Raw genomic sequence first — 27472 nt, forward strand, 5'->3', positions numbered from 1 at the left:
TATATATATATATATAATTGTTATAATTGTGTAAAAATACTATTAAATAAAAGTAAAGAATATTTTTGTTTTCAAAATGTAATTAAGATATAATTGTGTAAAAATTAAATAAACATTTTATATTTTATAAAATAATAAAAAGGTGTGTGTAAATATCATGAAAATGTACTCAACTGTTTTAAATATTGATAATAATAAAATGTTTGTTGAGCAGCAAATCAGCATGATTTTAGAATGATTTCTGAAGGATCATGTGACACTGAGTATATAAAAAGAGTTTCAGGTAGTTTTTTGTAAACAATAATAATTTTAAATTTTAATACACAATTTTATTGACACTTTTATTCGGCAAAGTTTGATACATTTTGATTTGACACTTTTTTTTTAAAAGAAATTGATAAAGAAATATTTAATAAATATAATATAATAATTAATGACATCAGTACACGAGTTAACAAAAAAAATATATATACACAGTAGTGCTGTCAAACGATTAACTGCGATTAATCGCATCCAAAATAAAAGTTTGTGTTTACATGTGTGTACTGTGTATATTTATTATGCTTATATAAATACACACACATATGGTATATATTTCGAAAATATTTACATATAATAACATGTTTATATTTATATTCATTTCATTTATGTTCTATAAAATATATTTAATATATAAACATAACATTTTTCTTAAATATACATACATGCATGCATGTGTGTGTGTGTGTGTGTGTGTGTGTTTATATATACACAACAAATATACACAGTACACACTCATATATTATGTAAATAAAAACTTTTATTTTGGATGCAAATAATCGTGATTAATTGTTTGACTGCACTAATATATAGTATAATTTTTCATTAATGTATATTTTTCATCATTAAACAAATGATAAAAATATCATGATTGCACGAAATATCATAAATATCATTATGTTTTCTTGAGGTTTATAAATTTGAACTAACTTTCCTATATAATAAAAAGGTCAAATTATCTTTTTCTTCCAATAATTTAAGCCTATAGAAACTTTTTCTCTGAAACCTTAATATCAGAACGGCAGATAATTTTAGGAAATGATGCTAAATCACGTATGCATGTCACAAACATGGCAGGTAATACAGCTTCTGCACTGAATATTCATATGCAACACACAGTAAGTCTGATTGTGTGTCATTTCTTGAGATGTAGCGTGCTGAACACTCTGAACAAAACCCAGAATACAAAACAAAAGAGAGAGGCTTCATTAAAGAGAGGAAACCCTGAAAGAGGACAGATCCTCCCCCGACCCAAAGCACACAGCCTCTCAGCGAACACCAACACAATGATCACAATAAGCCACTCAAATTCAACACTACACCACTGACCCAACCACAGTACCACTGACATCCAGACCTCTGCTCAACACACACTTCTGCTCAATTTAATGCGTCCACTTTGCAAAATTTCTTTTCAAAAAGTAATCTGAACGCAGCCAGTGTTTCGTGTGGCCTGTCGCTGTTAGGGCTGTCAAAAAAAAAAAATGTGAATTTCGAATATTCGTCGAATTTAAAATAAAAATCCACATTTGGATGGAAAAACGTTGCATTCGAATGTTAGGTGAGTGTCAGGCAGTGTTATCAGTGACACACGAGATGCGATGATGATGTAAGTGTCATTGCATTTTAATGCTTTTGTTAGCTTATCCAGTTGAACTCACTAGATGTATCGCTGCTACGTTGTTCATTCAGGGTGCTTTCACACCTGCCTCATTTAGTTTGGTTGAATCGCACTAGAGTTCGTTTTGCCTCTTGGTGCGGTTCATTTGGGCAGGTGAGAATGCAGCAATCGCACTCGGGTGCGCACCAAAAGCGGACCAAACAAGCGTACTGAGACTTCCTTGTAGAGGTGGTCTCGGAATGCTTTCAAACGAACCCTGGAGCTGTTAGTTTGTGGTGAGAACGCGATCCGACCTCAAACAGACCCAACTGCAAAAAGAACTGCGCATTTTTGGACTAAACCAGCTACCGTAGTCAGCTGCGCTGTGCATTATGGGATGAGGAAGTGTTTGTTGACAGTTTGCAGTTTAGCATGGCAGGTCGCGGACAAACTTGGAGTTGTGAGGAGGTGCGGACCCTCATAGACATTTGGTCTGATGACTATAGGTGTGTTCGACTTGAAGCGGCGCTGCGCAGAATGGTCAGTGTATGACATCAGTACCGTGAGAGCGATTCGAAAGCATCAGGATCCATCTGCTCTCTTATCGCTCTCGCAGCACTTTGATGTCACACAGTGATGATTCAAGTCGAACACGCCTCATATCAAGTCCCCACGTTCTTTCTGACCAATCGAAAATCAGTTTAGGGAATGCATTCAAAGACACATCTAGCCAACAAGTGAAGCGGATGTTGTCACGTGACTGCATTTTGGTTTGTTTCAGCTGGTTTGGACCAGAGCAAGTGTGGTGTGAAAAGGAACCAAAACGGCTAAAAAAAAAGCTACAATGTATAATTTTTTGCCTTTGGTCCGCACCAAATGAACTGAACTACAGATGTGAAAGCACCCTCAAAATATTGCGGAAAAACAGAACATCATTGTGGAGAAGATCTTGTTTACGTCAAAACCGAAACCAAGCCGTTCACACAGAACGCATATTTATCACATTTTCTAGAGGGACATCTATCACCATTGCACTCGCATCTCGCACAAGAGCGCGGCATGTTTAGAAAGCCATGTAAAATTAATTATTAAATAAATTAATAAATTAAAATGAATGCAAGTTCAACTTATAAAAAACATGTCTCGAGACTTTATGGTGGTTTTTCCCCATCCCACTGCATCTCATGTTTTTAAATGAAAAACGTACTCTTTGTGATTGGTTTTCGGTCCTTTGTATTAAACTATACATACATGATGCTGTTTTGTTTCTAATTGTTTAAGCAACTTATTATGGTTTATAAACATTAATTTAAACATTATGCACTTTTTTCAAAGATATTGTGTTATTTTATTGCTTTGAATAAACATGCATTAGTAATATTTTGCTCGATGCGCCCTCTTGTGGCCTCAGGAGAGAAGCCAAAAGCTTTTTTTCCCCCCTAACTGAAATTATATCTTTTAAATTCCAAAATAATTGAAATATTGGTAATATTTAATTACAAAATCAGAATTTAGTTTATCAGCCATTTTGACAGCCCTATTCGCTGTATGACCCTCTTCCGTGTCTGTGTAGCCCTGTTTTTGCAGATGATTCAGTCGAGCAGAAATGTGCTGCGCTGAAACAGGATTCTTATCTCCCATCCGTGTCAGAGTCCAGGCGGCCCGTGTCAGACCCTGACAGCGCTTGGACAAACATCCCCAGAGCCTGACATCACCGCAGACCTTCCTATACTATCTGCTGCTGGCCACATGACAGCGCAGGATAAGGGAAGGTGAAACAGACAGAGGGTTCGGCTCATTTCAGCGAGGAAGCTGCTCTTCAGTACTTAGGGCAGTGTTTAGCATCATGCTAGTATAGTTTTTGTTAATATTTTAAAGTAGGTTTTATTTTTAGATTTTATTTTTTCACTTGAATTTTAGTTTAGTTTTAGTAGCAGTGTTTTTTTTACTTTTTAAAAATATATATTTCTATATATTTTTCATAATAATTAGTAATTACACTTTTAATATATTTTGCGTATGGCATTTTTATTTAGTTAGTTTATTATATCTGCCTAAAATATATTTTTATTAGTGCTGTCAAATGATTAATCGCGATTAAATCGCATCTAAAATAAAAGTTTTTGTTTACATATGTATATATATATATTAATACACACACATGCATGTATATATTTAAGAAAAATATGTTATGTTTATATATAATATAAATTATATGAATATAAATATACATGTAAACATATGTAAATATTTTCAAAATATATATTGTATGTGTGTGTATTTGTATATACATAAATAATATAAACAGTACACACACACATATATTATGTAAACAAACTTTATTTCGGATGCGATTAATCACGATTAATCGCTTATTTTTAAATATATTTTATACATATTTCATTTTTAAATTATAATTTGTAATTATTAATTTCATATATTTTATCATAAATCATATTTTAATATACGTTCATATATAATTTATCATTTTATTAGTTTTTAAAGTGTTTTTAATTATATTTTTACGTGTACATATACATACATACATATATATAAAAATTCAATTTTTATTAGTTTATTTAGTTTCGTAATTATAGTACTTCTAGTTAAACTAAACTAAAAATAAGAAAAGTTTCCTTAGCAACTAGCTGAAATAAAATAAGTCATTTTTTATATTTTATTTTATATCAGTTAACGTTTAGTTTATTTCAAGTAACATTAATCTTTTTTAATGGTTTTAGTGTTAATATTACTACAGTGTTATTTTGATTAGTTTTAATATGTTTTTTATTAACTTATATTTCAGTTATATTTCAGTTGTAGTTTTTTTTCATTGTAGCCCTTTATATATCCCTGATTTAGGGTTACAATGCAATCAAAACTTAAGTTTATTTTATCAAATGAACAAAACTACAGCATCCAGCAGTAACTACAAGAAAAAATGAAAGATTGAAATCACAACACAGAGTATCTGTTTACATCTGGCTCTTAGTGAAGACTCACTTTCATGACAATGATCTCATAAAAAAAAAAAAAAAACAATGCCATTTTAGTTTTTTCTCAAATGCATCATAACACTCTCCTCCAAGCTGACTGATCAAAACAGGAAGTGATAGCCGGAGCGTACAATAAATGAAGTGCTCATTCTCCGTCTCTGGCAGCCTGAACCCGCTCGCCTCCAGATGGGAAGAGGAGGGTCCGACCGGAGTGCCTGAGTCACCGGCCCCAGGCCCCGCAGCAGCACAGGGGCCAAATCAGATTTTGGAGAGGAAGTTGGTTTAATAAGGCCCCCGGTTCACATCAAACATAGGCCCATATGCAGAAACAGAGGGCAGCACTCAAACGCTCAAACACTAAAACACGCTGACAGCTTTTGTGCTCACCTCCACACTATAAACACAACCAGCACTGATGCTGATAGACTAAAACTATCATTAAAATAAGAAGCATCCTCATCCATTCTTACCTTGATTCATTCATTCGGCTCATGATGTCCATTGTCCAGCAGTGGAGTGACCTTGCTGATTGTTGATTTACCTATTTAATTTGTTTTATAATTATTCATATTATTATTTACAATAACAGTCATATATTTTTATTATATTAATTAAATTTTTGATATTTCATATTCTTATATTTACTTATCTATTTCTATATTATTCAATAATAATCATATTTTATGTACTTAATTATTTAATGTTTTGTTATTTTTATATATTTTAGTATTATTCATAATAATAATAATATTTTTATTATATGTATATAATTTATTTAGTTTTTGTTATTTTATATTTATATCTATTTCTATATTATTCACATATTTTTATTAATTAGTTAATTTAATTATTGACTTTTGTTATTGATATTATTATTATTATCATTATTATTGTATATTCCTAGGTTTAGATTTTGTTAATCATTATGAGTTGTGGGTAAATCGGATATAAATCTAAAAAGCAGAACAGAACATACAGTTCTACAAGAGCAGAAAAAAATTAAGTTTATGATTTGTTAAGATTTTTGATGCACTGCTGCATCTAATGATGACAAAATGAGCATTGCATGTGTTATTAACTGAACATTTTCTAAACAAGACGTCTGTAGTTACCTTAACAAAAATTAGATTTATGCATTTGAACACATATGAATAGCTGACAACAATTAAGACAGACTGTTTGTTGAGTGCATCTTAGAAGATTGCAGAAAACTTTCATTTTTGCATATACAATATGCACCAAACTATCCATGCACAGAGGTTGAAAAGAGATACATAAAAGTTTCCCTCTGAAATCAATACATTGAGTTAAATCAATCAGCCGTGCACGTGACTAATTGACTGTTCTGAACTCTGCATCAATCAATGAAGGTCACATGTGACTTTTATAAAGCTGAGGTCAAAAGGTCACAGCACAACTGCAATCAGCCGGCTGACTTTGCATGATTTACAAACGCAGTTGCATAACCGCAAATCTGGACAGAAAGTCCGAAGCTGTATGTCACTGTTTCCAAAGAGCCCTTGTTCTGGATTTACATCTATTGCACATCGAGGAGTGAGACTTCCGAAATACGAACGATAAATCCAAATGCGCCGATTACATAAAGCAAACTCCACAAAGACGCTTACAGTTCAGAGCCGTAAAGGCCAACGACTGACCCTTTGAACTGCCCAGCTGCTTACAGCATTAAAGACACGTCTCTCATTACGAGAGCAAGCAGAATATCCGCTCTGAATCATGATAAGTTCGTGTTGTGCTCATTTGGTGGGTTTATAGCCTTTGAAACATCACTGATACGTGCAAAACGCAAAGCAGATCTTGTGTTTGTGAGGTTCAACGTTCAAATTTAATTGCAACAGGGGATTTCACTTTCCCCCAAAGGGACTGAACGCTATCCGAAGCGTCTTATCCCGCTGTTTTGTGATGTTTGGCACTTCTCTGATGTTGCTGGTAAACAGCAGAAGTAATCAGATGAGACGGACTGAAGTCCTGACAATGTCCGCTCTGTGTGGACGCTGAATAATGAGGACAGAAAAGCAAGAGAGAAGAAGTGCGTTCCCAAAGCAGGACATGGAAACATGTTGATATGTGCACACTGGATGCGTATCGTATAGTCTTATTGTCCAGTATTGTCTCGGTCAGGAAGAGACAGCTGCTCATGGTCAACAGTTTCCAGAAAATCTGCTTACACAGATTCACAAATCAGCAGTTATGAACCTGCAAGTCTGAGACAAAACACACTGCAAATTAGACAGTCGGCACATCTGCTCATATCTGATGGTCAGTGAAAAACAAGGATCTCTTTAAGTGAGTCATAATGAGCTTTATGAGTCACAGACACTAAGAAATGCATGGAAGCTTGTTTAAATCAATTCAGAACTTTCTTTTTTCATAATTCTCGCAATTTTTCCTGGATTTTGGGTTTACATCTCACAATTTTTACTGTTTTTCTATAATCTAAGTTTACATCTCGCAACTTTAACTTTTTCCTGGATTTTTTGTTTACATCTTACAATTTTTACGGTTTCTGCCACAGAATAAAAATAGTAAAGGATACAGCTTCTTTTTATCTTGCTATTTTTTTTTTCTTAGAAAACTGAATTTATATTTCAAATCTCACAATTCTAAGAATAAAGTCAGAGTACCAAGATTTTTGTCCTGTGGCGGAAACAAGCTTCCATAGTATTGTGCATTATTTTGAATCTACATAAAAACATGTTTGATTCACAATAGACTAAGAGTCCAGTCAAATAATTCAAAATTGAGGAAAGTTGCTTGAGTTTTTTGTTTGGTGGTTTTTTTAGTGCCGGCATCTGGGGTGAATCAATTAATTAAGAGTAATTCAAAATCAAACATAAAATAAATGACAAAAAAACATTAAATGTGTTGGTATTAACTGAACATTTTCATAAAAAGATGTCTGCAGCTATTTTAAATTGTAAAAATATTTAACTGCTTTTACTGTATTTTTGATCAAACAAATCACTGTAAAAAAAGAAAAGAAAAAAAGTTGAGCAAACTTAAAAGTTTAAGGCAACCAACTTCAGCAGATTTTTTAGTTTTCTCAACTCATTTTTGTTGGAAATTTTTGAGTTCTCAACTTTTTGTTGTATAAACAAGCTGAGAAAACAAAAAAAATCTGCAAAAGCTGGTTAAGTTCTCTCAACTTTTGATTTTTTTACAGCACTGTAAAAAATAAATAAATAAGTTGAGCAAACTTAAAAGTTTAAGGCAACCAGCTTCAGCAGATTTTTGAGTTTTCTCAACTTGTCAACGTTTTTACAGTACTTGGTGAGCGGAGAAGACTTCTTTCAAAAACATTTAAAAAAAATAATTCAATGCACCAGTACTGTAAAATCTTTCACTTTTCTGAAGAACATATTTACAGTGGAACTAAAACAACGCAGCATGTCTAATTTAATTTGAAGTGGAATATCTGCATTATTCATCTTGTCTTTATTCATCAGAATGATTCATCTTTGAAGCGCTGTGATCATGAGTACCTGTAACAGCAGCAGCTCGTATTTCTGAACCTGTGATTAAACTGAACTACAGCCTGTCAGGAGAAAAACATGCAGGTTTCACAAATTAGAGGAAAACTGTACATGTGGCAAAAGGCTGGTGGGGCCTATCCACACACCCAGTGGTTTGTGCTTTTTATGGTTAATCTTTCAAGAAGAGCAGCATAGCAGACCTGCTCTAAAACTACAGATAGTTATGCTGCTTTTTAGAAAAGACATCCATAAAACTTTGAAAAATTCCTTTCATCATCTAAAAGCCCTAAAACTAAAAGTTGCACTAAATAAAAACAGTTTTCAACCTATAACAATGAATAGCACTACTTACAAAACCTTAAGCCTGAAAACAGGCAAGGCTCGAAATTGTGACCTCCCATAATTTAATCTGTGCAACCTCAAAATATATTTGGGAGCATTTGTGCGAGTGCATATAATTGTTGTAGTGAGACCTGTTGTAATTTCTCTAAAAACGTTCATAGTTATGTGCCTTCTGTGTGCTGATGCGGTGACCGGTCTGCCGTTCTATCAAACGTTACATAACTTCGCCTTTACGTTCTTAAATTTAATGCAGATTTTAGATTGGTTAATATTAGCTGTCAATCACTCAGTCACTGCTTTCTGCTGTCAGGTGACAGGGAGCTAACTACCGCGGGAAATGCAAAGGGCTAAAGAAGAGAGAAAATTAAAGGAAACACTGACAAATTTCTTTTGTAAACCACCTAAAGTTACAAATAATGGTGCTGGTGATCGAGATCATGTGGTGAATGTTGACCCACCAGCCGAAAAGAAGGCGTAGTTTTCGGAGAGATGCGCTCTTCCCGTAACAACGCGCTAAAACACGGACGTACAAAGATTCCATTAATTATTTAACAGTAATGTTCTCAATATAATATGACAGACTTGCCCTGCACATGTTGCATTTCACTGTATTTTCCTTTTCGAAGTGATTTCAATAATATTTCAAGCAATTAAAAACCATCACGGTGAACAGTGTGCATCTGAAGTGCCTCTGCAGGAAATAATGCATTATTTATCGGCTTTAATATATCGACCAAATTTTCTTATCGGTTCGAAAACGATAACAGAAAAATTAACATTTATCGGCAGATACCGATATGGTGGCCGATATATCGTGCAACCCTAAAAAAATGTGGGTTGCATGAACTGAAAATTAACTACTTTCTTTACAGAAACAGTGAAATGAAAATTCAACATTTGTTGCATGCAACACAAAAAAGAAGAGATATTTTGATGTCATACGGACCAATTTTATGTAGCTTTTTTTGGAAAGAACAAAAAAAGCATCCAAGCAACATGTGCAGCCACCTTTCTTCGAATATGATAAATTCTGTAGCAAACAGAGTAAATTCTGCTTGTGAATCATGAATCAAACATGAGGCGTGTGGCGGGACACTTTTAGCGCAGAACCTGATGATTACGAATGACAGTAAATACAAACTGAGAGGTTTTGGTTACATAACTGAGAAGAGTCTGCTATAAATATCAGCTGTTTTGGTCAATGCACAAAATTAGTAAACCTTCTAAATCCATACTGTCCCAGCGCTCACACAGGCGTATGAGGAACGAGATGCTTTTAATTTAACTGCAGGCCAAACCCTCCTAATTATAAGGCTGCTTAACGAAGATTCGGCCCACCCAACTTCCTATGAGAAACTACTATTCATGGATTGGAAAATACTACATTTCTATAAATAACAATCTGCATTTGTGTGTCTGGTAAGTATTTCGATAAAATTTATAGCTATTCAAAAATCGGTCCAACAGTATTTAAAAGGGTCACAGCATTTGTCTTGCTCTTTTGAATCATACTTCATACTGTTGTGAAAAAAAATTCTGAAGAATACATCATAGAAGCTCATCTGAAAAGCTATGCTGTAGACATTTATTTGCAGGTCTCATTTAAACTTTAGCAGAAAAAATGGTTGTGTTAAGAGTTCAACTCATTTCCACAAATCAGTTCAGTTTAAATAAATCGATTCAGAAATCAATGATTGACTCCAAATTGTTTACAGAAGTGCACGCATTGGCTTTTTTTGTAATGTATTTCATGAATATGTTTTTAGAAGCAATATATGGAGAGAAAGAATGCTGTTTATGGCTATGAATTGTTATATTGGTGCAAATGAATGAAAATTATTAACTATAATTGTTCTGTTTTAGTTCTTTAATTATATGCATATATGCATAATAGTGTTTTTTTGTGTGTTGCATGCAAGAACCACTTCTTTAAAGACATTTTTTGTTCATTTTTAGTTTATGCAACCGACAGTTTTTGGTTACTGATGCTTTATTTTACTCTCATATATATATATATATATATATAAAATAAAACAGCCACTTTTGACTAGTAACTTTGACAGTTTGACTAAATGCTAAAAAACAAAGACTAAAACAAAAACAAAAAAAATCAGGGAATGTTTTCTACCCTTTTTTCACTAAATGGACAGAAGGGAGGATTATAGTTAATCATTTCCATTCATTTGCACCCATATAACAATTCTTTACCTCCATATATTGCTACTAAAAAATTTTAATCAATGAAAACTGCTATGCGGGCACTTCTGCAAATATTCTGGAGTAAATCATTGAGTTCTGAATTGATTTACTAAACTGAACTGAAATGAATTATATGAATAATTATACTAGCCAAATCACCCAGCAATAAAATTGGGTCAAACGTCTAATTTATTGCTGTGTTGCGGGTGATGGCCTCATCCCTCCTGTTCTTGTCATCTGTCTGAAACCATGTGAAGCCAAACACCACATTTAACACCAAACTTCCTGCAAAACAAAAAGCAACTTTCCGTTTTTTGATGTTTCTGTTTGCATTTCAACAATATCCTGCAATCCTCAAAATCTAGATAAGCAGGATGATAAACCCAACAGGCTCAAAGAGAGCGAGACAAACTCCAGTCTGATCTGTGAACTTCCTCTCACTCAAGTTCACTGACGTCTAAAATATGACAGCCATTTTTCTTTTTTTTTAACTATTCCTTTGCAAATGCAAATGATTTATCAGAGCATGTTATTGCAAAGAATAGCACAACTTGCAACACAAATCCCCTGCAGTGCACGGATGGAAAAAACTGCTGTATGAAACAACAACTGATGTGGAGGACAGTGAGTCTTTCCTGTTATTCTCAGAGTGCGATGAGCAAAGAGGAGAAAAGACACCAGACAGCCTGGAAAACAACAGCAGAGCTGTAAATCACGCTCAAATAACGACTATGGATAGTTTAAAACTGACTTTACTTTACTACAATTATAGGCCACCTGAACTCAGTGTTTCTGTAATGTGAGAGTTTATGTTTGAAAGGCTACAGCATTTGAGTCACGAGTAAAACGAAAGACAACGATAAAATGCATTATCTAGATTACACAGACAAATCCATTATGGAGCTCATATTAAAGGATGAAGTGAAACATATAGGCCTAGACAGCAGTATCAGACTACAAAAAGTACAACAATTCAACAGACACTGTATCTGGAAATGATCTTGTACATGTGAGCCTGTCTTCACTTCCCTCTGATCACATGACACAATCAACATCCTCATGCAACCGTCTCAAACAGCGGAGACTGGACTGATGGACTTTAACTGAGAAACAGATAATTAATAGCAACTCCCTGGCAACCAATCACAACACTCTAGCAGTGTTACTTTACAAACAAATCAATGGTAAGAACCTGAAATGTAACAAAAAGTGTTTTTAATCTTCCAGAAGCAAATACTCAAAAACCCCACAGCCAAAAAAATGCTTCTTGACAATTACGAGAGGGCAGAGTTATTACTGTTTTAAATAAATAAATAAAATGTACTAACCTGAAATTAAATAAACATTAACTGTATTAAAAAAAATATTATTTATTATATTTGACTATTTTAGCTAGTTGCCAAAGCAACACTTCTCATTTTCATTTAGTTTAACTTGATGTACAAAAATAGCTAAAACAAATAAATAAATAAATAAGAACCCATAGACTTAAAAATATATATTTTTATATGTAAAAAAAAAAAAAAAAAAAAAACTTTACCTAAAGTTAAAACAGAAAATATAAAAATAAAGACTAATTCAAAACAAACGTAAAACTAATTCACTATAACGCTGCATAAAGGTCCTGCTGAATTTAAAGCTGCACAGCAACAAGTACCACAGTACTATCATCATTTTAAGACAAGAACCAAAGTAATACTATTTTTATTTTTTACCATATACCTTATAAAAGCTACAGTGATAGCAATACAAGGCATCAGATTGTAATACTATAGTACAGTACCATGGTTTTACATTAAAAAGAAAAAAAGTTCTCTGGTACTTTTCAGAACTTTTTGCAGGTTTAATACTTTGCAGCAGCATGTACATACCATGATGCATGAATACAGTATTACTATCTGACAGTCAGCACTGTACAGTTTGAGTGAGAGCATCCAGAACTACATATACGTTATAATAAACAAATGACGCGTTCACAGACGACGACGACGATGATGATGATGATGAAGAGGTGTTTTACCTGGATGATGAAGCAGTGAAATCTCCTCCATCCAGCAGTCTGATCTTACAGAACAAAACTCCATTGACAAACGGCACTGCTGTCAGCTCCTCCAGAGTAACATGAGTCTGAAACTTAAACTTCTTCTTCTTGACGAGAAACGCCATGAACTCGAGCTCGAGCTGGTTTTGAATCTAACGGTTGAACTGAACGCTGTGAACGGTTTAATCTGGCTGGAAACTGGTTCTGCGGATCATGTTTTCATTGATCATCTGAGGGAAAAAAACACAAATCACAACTATCGTGAGAACATATAAACGTCAACACATCATCAAATCGATAAACGTCTACTTTGAGTAGCCTATATGATTCGTTGTATTCAGAAAAAAGCGTTTGTAAATTCCTGTCAGGTTTGTTCAGTTCACTTACCCGCAAACAAACGCGTCAGATTTTCTCACCGATCCTCGAGCAGCGTAATAAACTCTCCTGCTCTGAAACATTAGCAGCATTAACACTAATCGAGTGAAACTATCATGTCCTCTGTGTTTGGATGAGATGAGATTCTGTCCGCGGATCAATCTGTGTTCAGATACTCTATACAGGGATTATCAAGCTCCGCCCCCTTCTCTCTCTCTCGCGCGCGCGCGCGCTCTCTCTCTCATTGGCATGACAATTGTTACAATGTATTGCCAATGCATAGTGTTTACATTAAATATAGAACAAATATGTATTTAAAGAAAAAATAAAGAAAATAAATACATGCATGTATATATAATAAAACAAAATAGAACAAATCAATTCTACAAATTGTAGAATTCTATGGACAATTTAAAATTTAGTGTGTGTGTGTGTGTGTGTGTGTGTTGACTCCTCCCTCTTTTTGTGACAGGCGTCAATGTATCTTGCTGCTAATAAAATACAATCTTGTTTTTCTTGTTATTGAAGTTGTGTTTTCTTGTTTAACATTTTGAAGTCAGGGCAAAGTGGGATAAAATTTCTTTCTAGTTTCTTCATAGTTATATGGCAGCTGGTGAGGAGTGTAGTCTGTGGGTACAGTATGGCTCTCTTTGGGCAGTCAGTGCTGTGGATATCTGCCCGTCTCTATGGTCAGAGTATGGTTGCTCAGTCTGTACCTCGTCATTTGTCGTCTTAGTTTACAGTCTTTCACTGTACTCAGATATTCTGCAGTGGTGTACTCTTTATTTAGGGTCAAGTTTACTTTGTTTTTCTGTTGTTTCTTTCCAATAGGTTAGATCATTTTCTTTTTGTGCTTTTATAATTTGGTTGGGCCGCATTTTGTGGATGAATATTTCAGTGTCCTGATGCTGGGTGTTGTTAGTCACGTTAGTCTGTTTTTGCAGCTTCAGGAGCATCTGAATCAGGGGACGTTTTTCAGGGTTCACTTCATGGTTTTTAAGGGCTTTAAAATGGTAAGAGTTGGGGTCGCTCACTTTTAAGTGTTTCCAAAATGTGATGGCTCGTTTCTCATAGCAATAGGTTCTATGACTGATTGTAATATTTTGAGCCAGATTCTAAATGGTATTTCAATTTGGATAGATTTTTTGATGGCGTAAAAGGCCCTTCTTGCTTTCTCTTTCAGTTCATTCACAGCCAAATTTAGCTTACCAGCTGCACTTATCTTCAGCCCGAGGTATGTGTAGTTTGTGGCATATTCAATGTTTGTCGTACCAAGGGTGAAATTGTGTCTCTTTCCCTGAAGTCTGGGTCTTTTCTGGAATGTTAGTACTTTAGTTTTGTTAGGATTAATAGTCAGGGCCCAGGTCTGACAGAACTTGTGCAGGATGTCTAGGTTCTGCTGTAGACCCTCTTCTGTTGGAGACAGCAGAACCAGATCATCTGCAAACAGCAAGAGCTTTATGTTGGAGTCATGTAGCGTGAGGCCAGGTGCTGCTGATTGTTGCAGGACTTTCGCCAATTCATCAATGTAAATATTGAAGAGGGTCGGTGATAGTGGGCAGCCATGCCTCACACCCCGCTCTTGAGTGAAGAATTCTGTTCGTTTATTTCCGCATTGATTGTTTGAATACATTGTATGTTTTACCCCCAATACCTGATTCTAGAAGTTTTGACCGCAGACCTTCATGCCAGATTGAATCAAAGGCCTTTTGGAAATCTACAAAGCAAGCAAGCATTTTGGTTTTGTTTTGGTTAATGTATTTGTCGATCAGGGTGTGTAGGGTGAAGATGTGGTCTGTTGTTCTATAATTTGGTAAGAATCCAATTTGACTTTTGCTGAGGACACTGTGCTCTGTAAGGAAGTGTATGAGTCTTGTGTTGATGATTTTGCAGAACAGCTTCCCCAGATTACTGCTCACACAGATGCCTCTGTAATTGCTTGGGTCTGATTTGTCTCCACTCTTGAATATGGGCGTTATGAGTCCTCGGTTTCAGGGAAATGACCAGCACTCAGAACCAAGCTGAACAGTTTAAGTAGGGCTAATCTTAATTTGTGCTCTGTGTTCTTGAGCATTTCGTTGAGGATGCCATCTGGTCCACTTGCTTTTTAGTTTTTTAGGGCCTGGATTTTATCAATCATTTAATTTTCTGTAATGGGGTAGTCTAATGGGTTTCGATATTTACCAATTGTATGTTCCGTATGAATCATTTTTTCATATTTTTGGGTTTGTTGTTCTCTCTCTCTCTCGCTCTCAAATTCAAAATTGCTTTATTGGCATGTCTGTAAAAAAAATACAAAATTGCCAAAGCTTGGATGAAACAATAATAATAATGTGAAGAAAACATTCTAACAATTTAAACTTAAATAACATTTTAACAAATTAGAATATGTGTGAAGATTTGATGCCACAGTGTTTAACATATAAACACACTTGCTGAGGGTCACTGTGGTGGACAGTAGAGAGAAACACTGAGGTCAGACATAATACACACACACACACACACACACACAGATCTCCGGTCAGTGATCATTTTAATATTGCCAATAATAAAAGCTTTAAATATAATTTATAAGGGTTGTATTGTTCTTAAATTACTAATACTTAAATTATATATATATATTAAGAGTATTAATAAGATTATACTGATGTTTTAGATGCTTTTTAAAGAATTCTCTTCTGGTCACCAATCCTGCATTTATTTGATCCAAAATGCAGCAAAAGCAGTAATATTGTGAAATATTTTTACTATTTAAAATAACTGATTTCTATTTGAATATATTTTCAAATGTAATGTATTTCTGTGATCAAAGCTGTATTTTCAGCATCATTACTCCAGTCTTCAGTGTCACATCATCCTTCAGAAATCATTGTAATATGCTGATTTGCTGCTCAACAAACATTTTTTTTTTTTATTATTATTATCAATATTTAAAACAGTTGAGTACATTTTTTTCAGGATTCTTTGATGAATAGAACGATCCAAAGATCAGCATTTATCTGAAATATGCCATTCAAAAGCTTGGAGTCAGTATAATTTTTATTTATTTATTTTTTATTTTAGGAAATTATAGTAATCAATACTTTTATTTTGCAAGGATGCTTTAAATTGATCAAAAGTGATGATAAAGACATTTATAATGTTACAAAAGATTTCTATTTCCGATAAATGCTGTTCTTCTGAACTTTCTATTCATCAAAGAAACCTGAAAAAAACTGTTTTCAACATAATAATAATAAATGTTTTTTGAGCAGCAACTTTTGACTGGTAGTGTATATATTTTACATTTACATTTAATCATTTAGCAGACGCTTTTATCCAAAGCAACTTACAAATGAGGACAATAGAAGCAATCAAAACCAACAAAAGAGCAACAGCATGCAAGTGCAGTACACATAGCAGTATATATATATATATATATATATATATAGTCTTAATCATTTTCTTATATATTTAAACAATTACTTATATATTAAACATTTTTATTGGCTATTTTATTATTAAAACTAATGACATGCACTGATATCTGTCTATATTAAAATACTTTAGGATTTTAGAGTGAACACAAAATTACATATATCCAAGAAATGAAGGAAAAAAGCTCATTTCTCATGTCAAAAGTGTAAGTATGGAGTCCTTCAGATGAAATATGGTGCACTTTGTCTCCCTCTACTGAAAAAGTCACCTACATGCAAGCTGCGTGTCAAACTAGGAGACTGAAAATTAAAGAGAAATAATATTATATTGTTTAATTAAGGGAGGGACACAGTATAAAAACTCCTAATCAATTAAAAGTCAAAGTAACAACATACAATTAAAGTAAAAAAAATAACTGTAAACAGGGTTTGTACATATTTTAAAGAGTGAAATTCAACACTTTTGTTTCCAGCAGCAGTCTGTGGGGTAGGGAAGCTGCTTATAATAAACCATATCTATAAATTTACTTAGTAAAATCATTATTGGCCAAATGTTGCAAAGTCCTGTCTTTTTAAGAGAACATTCAATGCAAACAAAACATAACCCAGGCTTCCAGGCAGGACAAAATATAATGAATGCAAGCTCAATGTTAAACGAATAATCAGATGCACATTATGTGCAAAAACGGCTCAGAAGTGAACTATAGTAGAATAAACTGATATATGAATGGGAGACCGTAGCAAATATCATTATTTTATTTTTTTTGCTCCAAAGGCAAAAGCAAAAATTCATTATTGCATTTCCATGACTTTTTTTCTAAAAGAGGAAAAAACATATTTAATAAAACAAATAAATACTTGATATAGTACATAAAGATTCTCCTTCATAAAGATTTAAGCAATGATGATTAGTGAAGTATGAAAGGTCTAAATGGAATAGTAAATGTATGTTTTTATCAGCTTGTTTAGTACTCGAGTAAAACACAAGTATACCCAAAAATGGACATATTTACAGTAAAGCCTGTGGCACACATCAGGACTTCTGTTCACATGCTTGAGCATCAACAAATCACAAATGAAGACTCGTACACGTGTGGAGTTTCTTTATTTAGCATACTTAAATAAAAATGGCAAATTCTCAAAGGCTAAAGAAACGAAAGCCTCCACAAAGTCTTCTGTCACTGGAACCGCTGGCTTTTCCTCATGAAACTGTGTTTTCTGTAGGTCTCTGACCCAGATTTGGGTTTTGCATGTTTGTTTTAGGGTCGATTGCACACCATAAATTAAATAAAATGTGCTGAAACTTGATTTTTAAGCAACCGAATGTAAGCAACTTAAACTGAAAAGACTTTACAGTAACTTCAAATTGTCAAAAGCAAAAATAGTCTTTTGTAAAGTATAACTTTTGTATTTTGGCCACATCTTTAAAACACTCATAAAAGTCCTCATTTCATTCTATCCCTGAAGCATTCACACACACACACATAAGCACAAACTCTTTGAGGCACCGTGCTGTACAATAATTTACAGTCTATTCTAGACCAGACGTCACACACACACACAAACACACACACACTTGTCTCTATTGTGCATCTTCTGTCTGTGGCGGCACGTTCTCCGCTCCTTCTCCAGTCTCTGCGGCAGCCGCCGGCACAGTGTTTGTGCTGTTGGCGTTCTGCAGAAACTTCCTCAAGTCCTTCAGCGCGGGTCTGAACATCTGGATGAGGGCGAGCAGGGCGGCCTGCGTCCCCTCCAGAGCCTGGGCTTGTCTCTCCTGAGCACAGGCCTGGGCCTCCTGCGAGCGGCGGATCATCTGCAGCAGGTCGCTCTGGTTCTCCAGGTGCTGGGCGATCTCGCGCACGTGCAGGTTGGTGACGCGGTGCTCCTGCAGCAGTTTGGCGGAGTTGAGCGCGATGCGGCTCTTCAGTTCCTGCGGCTTGCACTCGGCCTGCGCCAGCATCTCCACCGGAGCCTCCGCGGTCACGGTCACCGGCGTCTCGGTGGTGCAGTACTCCACCATGCCTTCCTCCAGCGTGTGGTACGTCGTCTCGGCTGCGGAGGAATAATCATACACATGTGAGACCCTCAGTTTGGGAAGTAACTAGTTACATGTAACAATGTAAAAAAAAAAAGGTGAGAACATTGCGTGGATCGGGGGCATGCTCCACGCAGAATTTCTTTTAAAGATATTTGCTTTACATGCTCATTTGTAGTTCATTTAAGTTTGTTGTTTTTTTACTACCTTATATGTGACCCTGGACCACAAAACCAGTCTTAAGTGTCAATTTTTCGAAATTGAGATTTATGCATCAACTGAAAGCTGAATAAATAAGCTTTCCATTGATGTATGGTTTGTTAGGATCAGACAATATTTGGCTGAGATACAACTATTTGAAAATCTGGAATCTGAGGGTGCAAAAAAATCTAAATATTGAGGAAATCGCCTTTAAAGTTGTCCAAATGAAGTTCTTAGCAATGCATATTACTAATCAAAAGTGAAGTTTTTATACATTTACGGTAAGAAATGTACAAAATATCTTCATGGAACATGATCTTTACTTAATATCCTAATGGTTTTTGGCATAAAAGAAAAATCTATAATTTTGACCCATACAATGTATTTTTGGCTATTGCTACAAATATACCCCAGCGACTGGTTTTGTGCTCCAGAGTCACATATGTCCAAAACTGTAATTTTTCACACACACACAAAATTTTTTACATCTTGTTGCAACATTTTACAAAAATCAAGATTGAATATGTTTGGTCAAAATCGCATGTTATAAAAGATGAAGTGCTATGCGGGCTATTAAAGACAATATTGGCTGATTAGCTGACCTAAAATGCAAAACGTTTGCCCTCTCTCTCGTCACCGTTCCCACATCTCAGACCTCAAATACAAAAACTATTACTGTTTATAGTTTTTGAATAAAGAGTAAAGAAAATACTATGCAAAAGTGAGCTGTCACTGAAAGGTGAGGAGTTTGCATCTATGTCAATTACGCAATTTACAGGGGGTTTTTTCAACTGCTTACACACAAATGCAAGAATTGCACACACAAAATGCCTCACATCTCTTGCAAAATGAAGCACTGCATTCAAAATATCGCAAACACATCTCAAAAGCAAACATTCGCCATCACTTTTGCCATAATATTAATTCCTGTTAGACTTTTGTGTGTTGCATAGAGAATTGTGTTTTATGAAATTGAAAACTGAGTCAAAGACCGAGAATTAGTGTCTGGTTTTGCAGATTTGGTGTGTTTCTTGAGTGTCATCTTTCAGAAATTGTGTGATTTTGTGTGTAAGCAGTTGAAAAAAAAACTGTAATTACAAAATAAATGTAACCGTAATCAGTCAATGTTAATGATTACAAAGGGGGGTTACATCTGAATATTTTCACACACATACAGATTTAATTGACTTCTTTCATAAATTGCATTGACTGCTCTAAAATATGAGACACCAATGTTTCAGGAGTTCATGACACATGCTTATTCGATAACTCTTTTATTTACTATTTGGGTTTATGTATATGCTTTATTCTTATGATTAACTGTTTTTTTTTTCCCCAAAGCATTGTTAGATGCCAGTGTTTCCCATCATAACTGTGCAAAGATTTGATTTCAAAAACAGAACCATAGCTCCTAAACTATTTCTTGTTATGGTTTTAAATCGGTATTTAACCTCAGAACGATCTCAAAGTCTGATTTTGTGGTGGCTGTACTTTAAAATTAAATTATTACAATCTTATTTCAAGTGATGAAGGATTCCGAAAGTGACAGTAATTAGTGTTGAACACTACTGTGAGGTTAACCCTGCCTGCTTTACATGTTTGAATGTAATTAATAGTTGAAAACAATAGAAATTTAGAAAGGTAATCAAAAAGAATCAGTTACATTAATAAAGTAATTGAAATAGTTACACTACTTATTACATTTTAATACATTACATTTCGGTGACCCTGCACCACAAAACCAGTCTTAAGTCGCTGGGGTATATTTGTAGCAATAGCCAACAATACATCTGTATGGGTCAAAATTATCCATTTTTCTTTTATGCCAAAAATCATTAGGATATTAAGTAAAGATCATGTTCCATGAAGATATTTAGTAAATTTCTTACTGTAAATATATCAAATCTTAATTTTTGATTAGTAATATGCATTGCTAAGAACTTCATTTGGACAACTTTAAAGATGATTTTCTCAATATTTAGATTTTTTTGCACCCTCAGATTCCAGATTTTCAATTAGTTGTATCTTAGCCAAATATTGTCCGATCCTAACAAACCATACATCAATGGAAAGATTATTTATTCAGCTTTCAGATGATGTATAAATCTCAATTTCATAAAATTGACCCTTATGACTGGTTTTGTGGTCCAGGGTCACTACTGTGCTTTCTATAAATAGAAAATAGGCTTAGATGAAGACCATAAGTCAAGTTAAAATCGTACCTTCAAGAGTTTTAATCTCACACGCTGCTGCAGCCGCTGGCTGAATGCCTGTGAAGATAGAATCGCATTTTTATTTAAATTTTTAAAACTCAAAACGTAAGTTATAAAACATAAATGATAATTTTCCTTTCAGGATTACATCACAACCTTAGTTTTTTCATGCACTGCTGAGTTTTGAGCTACGTTGCTTTTATATCATGTCTTCTTTCAGACTAGAGGAAAGCAAACATCCAAAATTGACATTTAAGTGCTTATTTTAATACACTTTATCTATTTGTGTCTGTAGATTTTAATTACAATACATATCTTTAAATATGTCTCCTTTTTGTTTTTTAAAAAAGGAGACTTTTATCTGTCAATTTTGACTTTTTTCTCACAATTTTGAGTTTATATCCTGCAATTTGGACTTTTTCTCAGAATTCTGGGTTTTTTATTGCACAATTTAGACTTTTTTCCTCACAATTTTGAGTTTATATCCTACAGTCTGGACATTTTTTTGCAATTCTGGATTTTTGTTTTACAATTTGGACTTTTTTTCTTGCAATTTTCTCTTTTTTCTCAAATTTTAAGTTTATATCTCGCAATTCTGAGATTATATCTCATAATTTAGACTTTGTATAAACTTATATAAACTTTAGTTTATTATGAAGGTTTTTACAAATGGGTTTGTTCATATGTCGTTCACCTGATTTATATAACATTTTATTCCTAAAAACATACTGAAAGTTTTTTTGGGGGTCTGATTTATTAGTGATAAAAAGAGAAACCCAAAATTCCCTCTGTAAAAAAATCATTACCTCTAATATGTCAATAAATAAAACAAGAATTTTGAACCTGGTTTAATCCAACGTTCAGAGATCTGGAAAATTATGCAAATTAATGCTGATTAAACTAGACGACGTATCGTTTGCATATTTAAACATAGCATTTCAGTAAAATGGAACAAAAATTTTGAACCTGAAATGCAGTGCAATTATGCAAATGAATGCGCATTTAAGATTATGCCTCATTTGCATATTTAAACACTATCTCGGGGGGAAATGAATGTGTCTTAATGTACTGTGATTAAGTAAGTAGGGAAGTATGATGACATACGTCACTTAACCCTAAAAGGGTATCCTGGGGGATACAAACATTTGAGAAGCTGTGGAGAGAAGCAGTGAACGTGTCGGTTTTACTTCTTGGTTTCATGTTGAAGGGGTGTTTGTTGTGAATATTTACATAAGGTTACTTTGTTACATTCTTTGTTTAGCAGGAAGCATTTAAATTTGCATAATTCCCGCCTGTAGCGGGAAATCTACTCACCCTCCGATAAAAGTTGATCTAGTTCACATATTTACACATGTTGGAGGGGCCTTACTGTTGTTCAGCATTAGCTTATAAGGCTTACATTGAATTTTATGAATTAAATGCTTACATTTTTTGTAATCTGTCTCTAACTGTTTGTATCTCAGGGGATACGTCACCCTTTTAGGGATATAAATACATTTATAGACTGTGATTTTGTGGCTTGTGTTTTAGAAAATCAAATCTTTTTGTAATCTTGACAAAACACATATCGTTGGACAGTCCATATTTAGTGACTGTTTTGTAATAGAAGTGATTTTGTGACAGAAAATGATTGATTTGTGACAGGTTCAGCGATAAGATTTGCAAAAGATTTTTTATTATTTTTGGTTTTTATAGGAATACCTGGCAACACTGTATTGCCTGCACTTGAACTGACAGTAAATCAAAAAGCCCATTACTGACAGGATAGCACATTCGGTAAGTGAAACGCATAAAAATATCATAATATTATCCATCATGATGTTACCAATGCTATCAAAAACAGTAGCATTTAACACTAGTACACAGATCTGTAGAACAAGTAGCTAGGTTACAGATGAAATAAAATAGCCCATGCAAACACTAGCAATGAAGAAGTCTATGTTGTGTCATTCAGAATAGTAGTTAAATTGCTACAAATCATGCTAAAAAAAAAATTCATAAGAGCACTAGACAAAGTTATCATCTATATAGCAATGCTTATTACTGGGAACTAACAGTAATGCATGAAGAGTTCATTTGCAAAAACATTGTGCATTCCAATTAATCTCAATCAAACTGCATTTGGGTTATTTTGATTAGGTTAAAAAAATAACAAATTTTTTTTTTTTTAATTTTTGTTTTTGCAAATAAACTATGCAAAATATGTTGTTGCATGATCAATAAACAACTGATAAAATGATCCACCCCTAACCTATAGTAAAGTATTTTGATGCAATAAATATGGTATACTTTAAAGATGTTCATTCCTCTAAACATCTACATGTCTGTCTCTTTTAAAGTGTTTATAATGAGTTGTATCCTCGCGGATATTCAACCCCTGGTTACGGCCGTGCCTAAGTGAGTGTAACAGCTGCGGGAGTCTACGCATGTGAAGTTACGCAGCAGTAACGCCAGTGTCTTACTTTGCGTTAACGCGGCGGCGGCTGCGGAGCTGATGGGCACCGTGATCTCGGCGGCCGCCTCCGCCGCAGGAAGGCTGATGATGGTGGCTTCTCCGAGCAGATTGCAGATGCGCTGCTGCATGGAGCTCAGGATGACGGGCACGCTGCTGCAGTCGCCGGTGCCCTCCATGGCCGCCCGCGCCTGGGCCACTTTTCGCCGCACCTCCGTCTTCAGATCAGACCATTTCTTCTTGACCTCCGCGAGCTCGCGCTGGCAGGTGCTCACGGCGTTCACGCGCTTCAGGATCTCCATCCACGCGCTGTTCTTGGCGATGTGCGTGACGCCCGCGTTAAAATGATTGACCAAAATGTGTTTTTGCTTCTCCATCTCCTCCACGATGATCTCCACCTCCCTTTCGGAGAAATTCGTTTTTCTCTTTTTGGCCTGAGATGCCATAACGTATTTAATTGGACTTAAGGGGGGGTAATATAAAATTGCGTAGAATACGTAAAAATAGTACGTTTTTGTCCTGACACAATTGCGCAGCGTAATGGCTTCTTGAATCGACTTCTCTTCCAACAACAACGTTTGCGGACGCAAATGGCTGAAGTCCCGCCCATTCGTCGCCTCTTACGAATCCCATTGGCTTACGTTTGCCATTGACGTCGACGAGCTTTCTTGTTTTATTGGTGGAAGCTGTTATCAGTTATCAGGTATTACCACACCATACATTTGCGCTGGACTTATTATCAACCACAGGAGGGAGCTCTTTGATAACAAAGATATAAGAATATACAGTATGCCTATACTGTAATGTGTGTGTGTGTGTGTGTGTGTGTGTGTGTGTGTGTGTGTGTGTGTGTGTGTGTGTGTGTGTGTGTGTGTGTGTTAAGTTAATCAAAGTTGTCCCAAGACAAGAATGCATTTGGTTTTTCAACTTTGATGAAAGGTTTTGATCCACTTCAGATGTTGACTAGTAATAATATATATTTTATGTGACTATATTATTCATAGGCCTATATATATTAATGATATAGTCACTTAAAATATATAGCCTATTATATTTAGTGCTGATTAATCGTGATTAATCGCATCCAAAATAAAAGTTTTTGTTTACATAATATATTTATGTGTACTGTGTATATTTATTATGTATATATAAATGCACTCACACATGCATGTATATATTTTAGAAAAATGTTATTTTTATATATTAAATATATTTATTTCTAATATAAATTATATAAATATAAATATAGACATGTAAATATTTTCAAAATATATACTGTGTGTGTGTTTATATATACATAATAAATATACACAGAACACACTCCTATATTATGTAAATAAAAACTAATTTTGGATGCGATTAATCATTTGACAGCACTATATTATATTATAAATCTCTACAATCTATATAAGAAATGTAAAATATAATTATGGTACTCAAAACATGGATACAGACAAATTCAAATGTGCATTCATTATTAATATATCCCCCTTCTTTAATGAGAAGAGAAGCGGTTTCACATTCACATGTAGGTTTTCAACAGAAGCTTTTTTGTTTAAAGTGCAAAAGTAACAATTATCTGTCCGTTGCATCCAGATCCTGTGTGAATTATGATGCAGATACTGTCCTTTCATTTGACTGACGAACAGTAACGTTTATATTTATATGGAAGGCAAGGAAACCAAAAGTGGCACATAATAAATCCACAGCCCTCATATCCGACTGAAACAAGCATCTACAGCACGACTCAGACTATTGTCACAACAAAACCCAGTAAAAATACTCAGACAGGATATTTCCAGCATTGGCAAGCTTGAGCAAATATGTGGACTTGACAGTAAAGATCTGACCCGTGGCGTTTCTAAGAACTTATTGTTGAAGTGTGCAAACTTATAAACTTAAAAAACAAACAGGTCAAAACCAGAGCTTTGAAGTTCATGTAAATCTCATAAAATGGGTTCGTCTTTGAAAATGGCTTCGTAGAAATATTAGCAGTGGACTGAAATAGACCATTCGGAGAATTCAGATTGATATTATAGCTTAATAAAACTGGATTCTTAGAATAAAGTCACCTATTGTAATAAAATGACAGCAAACACACAACCCGAGGCCTTCGTACGCTCAGACTAATGGATCAGCTGTGCTATTAAAGAAGTGTTGACAGCATCTGGAACATTGCAATGAAGCTTTCTAAAGTGTGAAATAGCTTGAATTTAGTAACTTTGTACTCCTTATCATCAAAACAAGACTAGCAACTGTCTGGAGCCCGAAATTGTCCAAAGGTCACAACCACTAACCTGCTGAAGTTATATAATATCCTCCTCACACTTGACTGGAAGTTAAACCTAATCTGATTCTCGTTCGCAGACGTTCGTGGGTCAGACGTGCCAATGAAGTTCCAGGAATGGAGAAAATCTGTTATAAATCTCTTTAACCCTAAAATCTAGGCCTCTAAATGATCAAACTTTGCTGAAAAACACGTTGCACACAATATGCTACATTGATAGAGGTTTTTATCAAGTAAAAGGTCTTTTAGTATGATTGTACAAATGTCAGCTGGTGCTTCACGTGTCGTTTTGCGGTCAAATCTTGACTGATATATGTGACCCTGGACCACAAAACCAGTCTTAAGTGTCAATTTTTCGAAATTGAGATTTATACATCATCTGAAAGCTGAATAAACAAGCTTTCCATTGATGTATGGTTTGTTAGGATCGGACAATATTTGGCTGAGATACAACTATTTGAAAATCTGGAATCTGAGGGTGCAAAAAAATCTAAATACTGAGAAAATCGCCTTTAAAGTTGTTCAAATGAATTCTTAGCAATGCATATTACTGATCAAAAACAACGTTTTGATATATTTACAGTAGTAAATTTACAAAATATCTTCATGGAATATGATCTTTACTTAATATCCTAATGATTTTTAAAAGGAAAATCTATAATTTTGACCCATACAATGTATTTTTGGCTATTGCTACAAATATACCCCAGCGACTTAAGACTGCTTTTTGCTCCAGGGTCACATATATAAAGTAGATGTAAGAATAACTATAGTAATATTTAAGATGAACACTTGCTGGACCGAAGCAGCTTGGCTTTACTTGTTTTTTTTTAAATCAGTGTCTCAAACCTGATCATTAGGCTTTTGAGGAACATTTATTTCTTCATATCACAGTCATCACTGTATTGCACTGCTTTATGTGTTGATCATCAAACTAAGCATTTAAATATCATCTTACTAAGACATATTATTAGTGATGACTGATGCATTATATGTAATTATCTGCTATACTGTTATAAACATCTCATTGACATTATAAGCATCAGAATTTCTCATTTTTGTCCATATAAATATCAGCATCTGCAGCAAATTGCATATTTAGTTTTTTTCCTTTGTAATGTCACTATATCAGACTATATGAGCCATAAAAACCTGATTTTTTACTTTTTTTTAATATTTTGTCTCAATAAACTGTTCCATTAAAAATATATTTTTAACTTTTATTCCATATATCAAGCTTTACAGGGTTATACAGCAGTGGGAATCTTTCAAAAAAAGTTTTCTTGATTGGTTGAGTTGCTTGCATTAGTTGCTTGATCATATCAGCATCGGTTATATTGATGAAGAACTGGATGTCTTATCAAAAAGCAAGTTGTTCACGAACATTGTCTTAAATGGTTTCATCATCGCAAGTGTTACGGTGTTCTGTTACCTTGAGATCCAGTGTATTGGCCAACGCAAGAGTACATGCTATACATAAATTCTGGAACAGAGTCACATGACAGAGGCGACGATCACTGAGTGATTGTGATGCTGCTGTCCATCGAGGGCTCTTGCCTCATCTTTTCATTTCACTGGCAGCACTTTGTGTTTCGTCTTTAAGGTCATCACACGCTGAAACACTTCCAGATTCTTCAAGCAAAACAAGTGAACAGGAAAGTCTAAAGCACACGGCCAGCGAGAGTCCAAGGATTTCATAAAGCCTTTATGATTATTATTGTTTCTATTGTGTGATCTGAATATGAATTTATGATTGCAATTAAAACGTCAACATGAAATTTA

General features: G+C 34.5%; 2 protein-coding genes across 3 annotated transcripts in view; both read right to left on the reverse strand.

The window, feature by feature from the left end:
* Nucleotides 1-13271, reverse strand: part of eeig1a (estrogen-induced osteoclastogenesis regulator 1a) — a 31775-nt gene extending 18504 nt beyond the window's left edge. Inside the window, exons 1-2 of the mRNA XM_058785251.1 lie at nucleotides 13099-13271; nucleotides 12691-12941 (exon numbers count right to left, since the gene is read on the reverse strand). Of these exons, the coding sequence (XP_058641234.1) occupies nucleotides 12691-12836 (146 nt within the window). The 5' untranslated portion in view covers nucleotides 12837-12941; nucleotides 13099-13271. The remainder of the gene's footprint in view (nucleotides 1-12690; nucleotides 12942-13098) is intronic.
* Nucleotides 13272-17590: 4319 nt separating this feature from the next.
* On the reverse strand, nucleotides 17591-24179 carry naif1 (nuclear apoptosis inducing factor 1). 2 transcript variants are annotated; one of them, XM_058784721.1, is made up of 3 exons: nucleotides 23414-24176; nucleotides 20961-21008; nucleotides 17591-18554 (listed from the first exon to the last, which is right to left on the reverse strand). In XM_058784721.1, the coding sequence occupies exons 1-3, from the start codon at nucleotides 23847-23849 to the stop codon at nucleotides 18085-18087; spliced, it is 954 nt and encodes a 317-aa protein (XP_058640704.1). In that variant the 5' UTR covers nucleotides 23850-24176; the 3' UTR covers nucleotides 17591-18084. The 2 variants fall into 2 exon arrangements, with proteins under 2 accessions (XP_058640704.1, XP_058640705.1); XM_058784722.1 differs by lacking the exon at nucleotides 20961-21008 and having other exon boundaries at nucleotides 23414-24179.
* Between the last annotated feature and the right edge of the window lie 3293 nt (nucleotides 24180-27472).

The sequence above is a fragment of the Onychostoma macrolepis genome, chromosome 08, assembly GCF_012432095.1.
Source record: "Onychostoma macrolepis isolate SWU-2019 chromosome 08, ASM1243209v1, whole genome shotgun sequence".
In the NCBI taxonomy this organism is placed as follows: Eukaryota; Metazoa; Chordata; class Actinopteri; order Cypriniformes; family Cyprinidae; genus Onychostoma; species Onychostoma macrolepis.

Bases quoted from the DNA above. Each gene is read 5' to 3' on its own strand.
- naif1 (XM_058784721.1), bottom strand. From the start codon at position 23,849: ATGGCATCTCAGGCCAAAAAGAGAAAAACGAATTTCTCCGAAAGGGAG. The intron at 21,009-23,413 runs GTAAGACACTGG...CTATCTTCACAG, and splicing joins CGCCGCCGCGTTAACGCAAA to GCATTCAGCCAGCGGCTGCA. The intron at 18,555-20,960 runs GTACGATTTTAA...ATTCCTCCGCAG, and splicing joins TGAGATTAAAACTCTTGAAG to CCGAGACGACGTACCACACG.